The 10,437-nt window shown below is 29.4% G+C and overlaps 1 protein-coding gene across 1 annotated transcript; it reads right to left on the bottom strand.

Annotated features, from left to right (window-relative positions):
- Window positions 1-475: 475 nt before the first annotated feature.
- Window positions 476-3,434, bottom strand: LOC137932994 (uncharacterized). Its single transcript, XM_068776718.1, has 3 exons — window positions 3,359-3,434; window positions 2,278-2,413; window positions 476-2,081 (listed from the first exon to the last, which is right to left on the bottom strand). Exons 1-3 carry the CDS (start codon window positions 3,380-3,382, stop codon window positions 796-798), a joined length of 1,446 nt encoding a protein of 481 aa, XP_068632819.1. The 5' UTR covers window positions 3,383-3,434; the 3' UTR covers window positions 476-795.
- Window positions 3,435-10,437: the final 7,003 nt, after the last annotated feature.

Raw genomic sequence — 10,437 nt, 5'->3', positions numbered from 1 at the left:
AAAATCCATTTGTTTTTATAGACAAATACATTTTACAATATAACCAAGTGATATATTAAAAAAAAAAATAATGCTTCAACTATAATATACATATACGCATATATACAAAATATAATATAAAATATTAATATTAGTAGTATAATGTGATGCACTGGTGATCACCACCTTGAATGAAAATATATTACTTCCTTTTAAAATTCAGTCTCAGCCAAACCAAAGATCGACCTTAGAAAATATATTCGTAAAATTTATGGAACAGTAAGTTTTTGCAACATAATAAACACAGGTTTTCTTTACATTTCCTTTATTTACTATAATCATTATTTAATAATAAATTTGCTATATTAAATTATCATTCCAAGGATTCAGGAAAACGTCTACGACACAAAGCACATTTAATATACAGGATGTTTGGTTATAGATGTAAAAGCTTTATAGTAGGAACGTATAGTTCATTTGGTGATAATTAATAAATTTTACAGCGTATGCAAAAAAAGAAAAAAACTTACAAAATTCGGATTACTACAAATAAATTTTACTCATTGTTTACTATTTGTCCCTGCAGACTTTGTGCTGTAAGACGTTATAGGCCTGTCATTTCAATAGAAAAAATAAATTAATGTAACTTCATTCAAAATGTTAATTTTGTACAGAATGATTGGAAATACGTGTAAAAGCGTTAAAGCTTTTTGTTGACCAATGAGCTACACTATGTTCATCCGTTTAGAGGAAACCTATATACTTATAACAAATCACCCTGTATAGTATAAAAGTAATATGAAAGAAAATTAGATATTAAGCTTTTATTTCCAACAAGTGATTTAACTGCTCAACATCTAGAGTTTTGTCGTCAGAAAATCTGTTATTCTTGAAGTACAATTCTATTTCTTGTAAAGTCCTCCCTTTTGTTTCAGGCAAATAAAACCAAAAAATCAGAAGACATAATAATGCGATCGAACTATTTAACAAAAACACACTGTAGTAACCTATTGTATCAAACATTATCTGTGCGTATTTAATGCTCAGAAAATTTATAACACCACTTAAGGTACTAAAAATAAATATGCAATAGGATTTTATTTCTAAGGGGAAAATCTCAGATATTAACACTTCAATTACCGCCAAAGGCCCTGCATTGGCGGTTACTAAATAAAAAGCTAGAAGCGAAACGCACATCCAGGAAAAGTATATGTTATCGTTTGGCTTAAAGTAAATGCAAATACTAAGCACTATAAGAGTAATATTTGTAACGAGGCCTAATGTAAATAAAATAGGTCTCATATTAAATTTTATAAAAAGGAGACATGGCAAAATTGATCCTAAAATTAAACATCCATCAACAACCAAAGTGAATAATAAAATGTTCGAGCTTCCAGTAATTTCTTGCAGCATAGTTAATGCCATAGTACTATATAAAATTTTGCCACCGGCAACTCTATAAATACAAATACCAAAACCCAAAAACATTACTTTAATCATTGATTTTTGAAAAAACGCATTCACCATCCTTTTACAATGTGTAAAAATACTTATTTTTTGTCGTGATTTTAAGTTTTGCTTTTGTCTTTCTAATTCAACAAGTAATTTCAATTCCGCTTCAGAGGAGTCAGTACGACCGTGTAGTTTTCTGAAGGCAACCTCACACTCCTCAAACCGACCTTTAAATGCTAACCAATATGGACTTTCAATAAAGAAAAATGGCAATAAAGCGGATAAGATTGCGGGAATTAAGCCTATTAAAGCGACAGTTCGCCAGTGGAATAAAATACACAAAATGTGTCCTAGTGAAATGCCAACTGACGGCCCAGCGATTGCAACTATGTTTCCCAAAATAGCTCTCACTCTGGGAGATGCATATTCTGCTGAGGAAATATACGATACTATAGAAACTGCGCCGAAACTACATCCTACGATGACTCTCGAAATAGCAAATGTAATAAAATCTTTACCGTAGTAGACCATAAGCCATGTGATTATAACAGGAAGCGTAAGAGTTGTGATTGATCGCCGTCGACCGAGTTTTTCCATTAACAATGCAGCCAAAGCTAAGCCGGATGGACACGTTATGTTAATTATTGAAGCTGGAAAAAATAATTAAATTAGAACAACTTGTTGGTAGTAGTCAATATGGATTTTGCATAAAAATAACATTTTGTAACCTATATGTCTTGGATAATTTCGATTTTATTTAAACACAATTTAATTAGTTACGATTAATTTATTCTTATTAATAAAGATCGTTAAAAAGATTTAAAGTTCAAATCACTAAAATATTACCTATCCAGGACACGTTGTCATCACTCAAAGACATTTGGTCGTCTTTCCCACGCAATGAATTTATCATGCCGGACATCTGCCCGAAAACAAACCCGTCGGATATGCCGCATAATGTTAATCCCAACATAATAATCACCTGCAATGAAAAAAAACAATGAAAAAGTCTAAATATCAATTAAGTAATTTCTATTTGAATGTCTTTGAAATGCATAGGAATAAATAATTATAACTAATATCGCAGTTTTAATAATGTGAGCAAAATGGGGACTTTGTGAGCGATTGATAATTCAAACAAATGTTTAATAGTAAATGGACTATAATAAACACGTTAAAGTATTTTTTAACTGTTAATAGTTTATCTGATAGTATTTTCTCTAAAATCATTACCTATTATAATATTGATTTTAATCAACGTTAAAAATTCTATAGCACAACTCCTTTTGTGAAATATATATTTTCATTACACTACAAGAAAAATATGAACTCTTTTATTGTTTGACTTAAGTAAACTGGAGTAGCTAATTTAAACATTTTTACTAAGTTAGATGTCTGTTGTGAAAAAGATAACATGATCTTTGTATCAGATTTTTTTTTCATTATTAAAACAATAAATATATTTTTTTCTGAAGAGTTGTACCTTCTGACATTATAACGTATGTAATAAACATTCAATATTACGTTTTTCATTGATCACCATCACTAAAAATTCCGCGGTGACAAAATAATCACACTTTTTTGTACAGCACTCTATATTATCTTTCATCGTTTCTAAAACTGTGATCAAAATTTAAAGTAACGTATTTAAAGCAAAACACGATTAATTTAACGACATAATCGTAGGTGCTGATATTATATTTTCCTTCATGTAGAAAATTGAAATCGGCACGTAGTTGTTTAAGTTGTAACCTATTTTTAACATTAGCCGCCCAAATATTTCAAAACAAAATAAAATAAAAATCGAATAGATATCGAATCAAAAATGGAGGAAAAGTAACGTCACGGCTGATTTGATAATGGCACTGTGAAAATACTTGATAATAAATAGATGACGTTAAAGAAAAGTATAAAAATCTTTAAATACCTGCCGAAGTGTTTCTTTACTCATTATAATGTCGAATTTTTATTTGCTCCTAAAATCCATATAACTCGTAGAAAATTTTGGCTTACTGACGGATTTTGTCGGAAGACTAACATTTTTATCATAATTTTTTTATATTTTACTAATATTTAGATTCAACCAATGGAACACCTGTGTTCGTAAATCGTTAGCCGTGACCAAACCGGATGAACAGAATGCATTAAAAACGAAATATCATCATAAAATATTTTAGTTGAGACAGGGTACACAATGATTATAACAATTATTTTCCTAATATCATCTCCTGTCGAATTCTGTTTTTTTTTTTTTTTTAATTATAACTGTTCTTCTTTGGAATAGTTTGTCTCCAAGATATTTACCATCTGTATACTTATATCTGCGGATAGCACCCGAGCAATCTTTTGTTTAAAAGTAGATCGACTATTAAAATCTTATCCATATATCAAGGTACTTAATTATTTTAGTTCTGGAACCTTTCGAAAACTCTTAAACGCCAACAATGACGAAATATTCTGCAAATAACAAGATCAATATATATCCTAAAATAATATATATTAACAATTACTATAACATAAAACGATCAGATATCACTTGTGAGGAAAAAAGCGAACAAGCGCGTAAAAAATCATTAATTCTACTAAATAAAAAAGGGGAAGAAGTTAAAATAATACGTACATAATACGATTAATCGCAAATTACGTCAAGCCACAAAGTGTTTAATTTTAGAAACATGTTTATATTTTGTAATGTTAAAACGAAATTTAATTACGTTGTTATTGTTTATTACTAATACGTTAACAAGATTTTTTCATTTTTTTTTTTATTTCATCCGACTTTATTTAGAGGTATTCTTGAAGGATATTTAGGCAATTATACTTTGCATGAATATGTTGTGGAAGTCGGTAGTTGTTACGGCGTGTGTTTTGATTCTTAACACGTACAACTATTTTGCATTGCTATTTATTTTTTCAATTTATCCTTTTTACAACTTATGCATAGCGGACTTATGGGTATTGTCTACCAGTCATCCCAGGGTAGAGCATAGATAATTAGTAGGCAGGTGTATAAATGGTATTGAATTCATTGAACTTAAAATGAATGCTATTTGTACATTACAAACACTATACTTATTCTTTAATTATTTATAAACACATGCTTATGTAGAATAATACAATATATACGTAAATTACATATACTTGTGAACAATATATACACTGTACAATTCGCTATTAGTGAATGATACCATAATTCTTCCGTCGATAGTTCTCGATACTTCTTTTTGAACCGTTACTGTTTACTGTCTCTTTAACTCTATGGGTAAGTTTATTCCAAAGCAGAACGCTTTGGACAAAAAAAGAAAGTTGAACGAAGTCACATTTGTGAGGAGACAAAGTATAAAAGATTATTTCACGACCGTTGATTTCTTTCATGATTTGTATCAAGGAATTGAAAGTACGGGGTTACGTAGGAAGGCGAAGTGTTTTTGAAGTAAATTGTCATTTCTTTATGACCCATACATGACGATTTCGACGATTCATACATGATCGATCGACATATTGATGATTTTTGGTCTGAAGAAAGCTAATTATTGAACACTTAAAATACAAGTATATTGTACCTCAACAATGGTTATTTGAACATATAGTTAAAGATTTTCCAAATTAATATTAGCAAAACTAGAGCAAACAAATTCAAATTGATAATTCCGCTCCACCGGTTCACGCTACGAGTACTTCGAAATATAAAGTATATAAAGTAAAACGTATCACGGTGTAAAAGTGAAAAAACCACAATAATATTAAAGATATACTATTCTAATAAAAAGAGGAACCTTAAAGCTAAATTCAAATAAACCTTTATTTCCCCCATCTCCTCTTTTGCTTCAGACAACAAGACGCATGGATTTATGACATCCGTACACAATTGAAATCGCTTCAACCCACTCTAAACGTTTTGATAATATTTATAGTGGCAATAGTCAAGGTATGGGATATGCCGGCGTCGTTGTTTCCAGCAAGCTATAAGGTGGGTCTTAAATCAAGAGTGAATAGGATTCTTCTAGGCAAGCATGTAGCATCATAAATACGAGTCCTCACTTAACATAAGGCGAGATAGAGGTCAAATGCTTTGCCTATAGTCGATATAAAAAACCTTTCCATTAAACGAAACTAAGATCAGCGTCATCTGCCGCTGAATACTCTAACTTTACTTTAAGGTTTCATAAATATGGAAAAAGAGTGTCGGCTATTAAACCTACAGATGATTTTATTGATATAAATATACAAGTAGTCGTGTATGTAAACTATATAAACAGAGACACATCACAGTATGAATGACAAATGTAGACGATTGAGTTATTTTTTGGTGGTTAATTAACATCAATAGTAGCTGATACATTTTATTGAAATAAAAAGGATAGTCATCACCAATTTAAAGGAATCTATGGCCGTCTGTTTTAACGTATATAGTGTAACGTTATAGTGTAACTCGAACTAACAGTTCGAAGTCAAATTAATTATGTTTAGCGCTATGTGCCGCTAAATAGCTTTACTATACTTTTAAAATGTTATTGAAAAATAATTTGGACAAAAATCTCTTACTTCGCTAAAAAAAGCAAAGCTTATGGCGTGAAAACTGGCAAATAACAGCTATCTACAATAATATAAGAAACAGAGACTCCATTAAATTAACATTGATGATAAAAAACAAAATGTCGCTTCTTAAACATTCTGATGATATTTGCTATTCCACACGTGAAAAATGTCTGCGCTGTTCAATGATTTTAAGTTTAGCGTTATTTATAAGTTTTCTAATGAAATAAGTCAAATACTAAGCTGACTTAGTAAAGCTGTCGAGACTTTTAAAGACGGTTAAAGGATATTTGTCGCTCCAACAGTTACGCAAAGATATTTTGAAACTTTTTACATGGACTACGTAAACTGTGTAAATTGAGATGTCACAATGTGCAGATAAAATACGGACTTATGTATTATTGTTTATCGATTGAATAATCATAATACTTCATAGATATTTATTCAAAAAAATAACAGTCACAAATCCAATCGAGTTTAACGTCATCTCTCATACAATAGTTAAATTAAAATAAAATGCTTTCGAACAAAAAACTATGTTCCACGCCATCTGCTGCTAAATAGCATTACTATATAACAAGGGTAAAACTAAAAAATAAAATTAATTCGACAATAGAGTTCGCAGTCAAAGTTTTTCTTTCAATTCAAATCTGAATCCTTGTTTACAAGAGGCCAAGACTGGCAAAATAACTTAGAACACATAACAAAAATTACGACATAAAATAACGACCAAATTCTAAGTATACCAATTGAACCGCTGCATACTAAAATGTTATTTGATTGATTTTATGTCACATAATATGATATGAAATGTAAGAATATGACATTTTAGAAAGACTAGTAGAGTAGTAGTAGTATTAGATTTCATAGTGAGTAAAAAGTAAATAAGAAAAATACTCTAATCTAATAATAAGTAAGAGATATCGACATACGTCGTTTACCCCTAGATTTAACAATTACTCACATACTAATCATCGGTAGTAAAGATGAAAGTTCTTCGTGTTCTAAACTAAACTTACGAAAAGCAAACTATAAATTCTTTAACCAAGATCGGTTAACGGTAGTTAACTAAAGGCTTGTAAATATGCAGATTTTTAATAATTTATTAACAAACTAGCAGAGCGCTAAACTAATGATTTCATTTATAAGGTAATCTTTGTTAATGGCACGGTAGTCGAAACCTGTACAGCCCAAATTCTGGGATCCTCACTCGAAAACAGTATAGACAAAAGTAACATGAGTTCTACAGTAAAAAGAACCATAAAATTCTGGCTCTAAACAGTGTGTTCATATTTTGTAATAATAAAAAGGAACAAGGCAAGGAAAAGTTAAATTTTTGATTATTTAATATTATTGTATATTGTTTATAGACAAAACAGACGTAAGCAAAGAAATTTGCATAAAAAAAGTACAATATACAAAAACCACCTAAACTTAACTTTGCCAGGGCGCTGCTAATGTATTAGGTCAACTGCATGCGTAAGTTTTATTTGAAATAATAATGCAAATCTGTTAATTAAATGTAATTTACACATCTTGAAAACGCTATTATTTAAGATTAGATAATTATCTCAGATCTTGTAATTTATAGCATGACTGGAAATTAAATTATCGTTGTTGTATAAACACCTCTGAAATATATTCTAATTCAAAACACGTATGTATGAAAACAAAGATCTTTGACCAGTATGTGTTTCCAGTAATGGCTTTTGGATTCGAGACTGTGGTAGCTCACGATGGGCTTTAAAATAAGGCTCAGGGTCACTCGGAGAACAATGGAGCAGACTATACTTCGCTGGGAGATCGAATAAAATATGAGATGTACAGAAGAACCAAAGTCACCGAAGTAATTCGAAGAATACGTACCTCGTACAGCCGACGGTAATTGTGGCGAATTTTGAACAAAAATTACAACAAAATTGAGACCACGCTAAACAGATAGAATGTTTAAGTCAACACTGACGTCTAAATTAGACTCCGCTGATGTCTTGTCTTTCGCTGTTCCGTCAATTTTTCTCTGACGATGTGATTTGTCTAAACAATAATGTGTTCTATGTTATCTAAAGAAATTAAAGCTATTTATTCAATTTCAAATTATAACGACTATTATTTTTCTTCCATGAGGTATAACATACTAATTTATTTGGATCGCCGTCAGCGCAGATTTGCAGTTAAGCTAAAAGCGAAAAATTCACATATTTTAATTTTTTCAGTTTATCATAATTATCTTCAATAGGAACTGTTCACGTGGGATATTAAATCAAATATGTCATACTTATTATATTTAATAATTTTGAATCTGTTCTCCTTGATTTTTATCCGAGATGTCTTTCAAATTGCAGAATCTAGAAGATGGAATCGTTCTTTAATTTACAGCGAACCAAACTTTTGCAAAACTACAATACATGTGCGGAAAAATAACTTAATAATTCTAAATAATTAAACATGAGCACTTTATACCATACACCAACTAATACAACAAACTTTTAAGTCATTTTCTGTTCAGTAAAATCTACAACAGGGATTTCAATACGCAATTCAGCAAACCATATGCTACTTAATGATTATTTTACAAATAATTTTATAAAAAAGCGTGTTACATGGGAATGGAGTCTCTTTTCATATGTGTTGTGTACGTATCTTGAAAAATTTTAAGTTAAATTTCATAGTATTTTTAATTAAAAGTTGGCAGCTTTGTATATACGTTGAAAGAACGTTGAAAATATTAAATAAGAAAAAAAAACTTTAAATTTTATTCGGTCGGTTTTTTTCAAACAAAAATCATCATGAACTTTGCTAAAATTATATGGTTAAAATTATTATCATCTCGTCGAGTAGTTTTTTTTTTAATTTAGCTACAAGAATGAAGGTAAAGTTTAAAATAAATTTGAACACTATAACACATTAAATTTGTTCACTTTAAATTCCTTATATTTTATTTACGTAACAAATTAATATTCGTAGGTGCACTATATGTAATTCTATATTTTTGTTAAAATAACTAAATGTGAACATTTTAAAATTATTTTAATTAAAGCGCTTATCCTTCTAGGTTACTTATAATATATTTGACATATCTTTGACGTATCTTTATTTTTTTATCTTTCTATAGGCGTTGAAATTTCGAAACAAATTCTCTAGGTAATATTACTAATATTAAATTTATTAGAACTAAATAGAGGCTACGAATAGTTACATTGAATTTTTATAATAAATTATATCTTTAAAACAACGAAATCTCTGATTTTTATATCACTGGAGTTACCACATTGCTCCTCGGAGTGCTTGCGGAATAGTGGTTTCGCGAAAGATGTTCAAACATGAATTCTATTTCACGTTTACGTATAAAATTCGTATATAAAAGTAAATAAAAAAATACTCTTTTTCTACTTTGTCCCCTCACAAATCTGGCTTCGTTTATTTTTCTTTTCTTGTCAAAAGCGTTCTTCTTTGGAATAAAGTTACCCTCGGAGTCAGCAAGTCGTTAAATGTTCAAAAAGAAGGTTCGAGACCTATCTATGGAAGAATCGTCTTAACTATCTCTAATAGAATTATATAATATATGTATGGCTTACGTGTATGTGCATTTTACGTATATGTTGTATCCTGTCATATAAGCATGTGTTTATTAGTAATTAGATTATAAGTATAGTATTTATTATGTATAAATAGATTATATTATATGTTCAATTAAATCATTTACTTTTCTTTAACATTTAGACACCTGCCCACTAATTGCCTTACTATGAAAAGAAAAAATGAATAAATAAATAGTGAGCAATGCAGACTAGTTCTACGTGTAGAGCATCAAAACACACTAACAACTATTTATATCCACAAAATTTTCGAAAAATGTCTAATGGTCCAAATATCCTTCGATAATACCGCTGAATGAAGTCGGATGTTGATAAAAACAAATGAACAATTTTTTCTTAACAAAATTACATTATAACAAAAAAAAATTATAAACCACAAGACTAATTATTTAAAATATAATAGATTAAGATCTCAAGGATATTGTTTATCAATGTCGTTAGAAAAAACTTGGTTTCGTGTAAACTAAACGTGTTATTTTACAGTGAAATGTTTAAAAAAGATCTTTTTTTTTTCAAATATTTGTGCTTTATTTCATAATGGCTGTAATGAATAATAGAAAAGAAAACGTAGAGATAAAAGATATGCTTTATTGTAGGTAGACATAAATAGTTTAATGAATTGCGACAAGAATTGTAAACTTGACTTACAAACAATTAAAATAATCATACCTTACTACTACTAATATATAAGTTACGTATAACAAAATAACTTTATTACACAAATACAGAGAATACGTGAAAATATAACTTATGTAAGATGTTAACAACTGTTAGGGGAACCGGAAAGTAATTTCGTTTCACATATATATAAAAAAACCGATTGATATTTACCTCTCCGACATTGAAAATTTGTATATACATCATAACGAAGGTG

Source organism: Battus philenor, unplaced genomic scaffold (genome assembly GCF_028537555.1).
Source record: "Battus philenor isolate CCGP_79_NKW_IND1 unplaced genomic scaffold, ilBatPhil1.0.hap1 SCAF_12, whole genome shotgun sequence".
Lineage (NCBI taxonomy): Eukaryota > Metazoa > Arthropoda > Insecta > Lepidoptera > Papilionidae > Battus > Battus philenor.
This window is presented reverse-complemented; position numbering and strand designations above follow the sequence as displayed.

Bases quoted from the DNA above. Each gene is read 5' to 3' on its own strand.
- LOC137932994 (XM_068776718.1), bottom strand. From the start codon at position 3,382: ATGAGTAAAGAAACACTTCGGCAG. The intron at 2,414-3,358 runs GTATTTAAAGAT...TTTTCATTGCAG, and splicing joins GTAAAGAAACACTTCGGCAG to GTGATTATTATGTTGGGATT. The intron at 2,082-2,277 runs GTAATATTTTAG...TATTTTTTCCAG, and splicing joins TGACAACGTGTCCTGGATAG to CTTCAATAATTAACATAACG.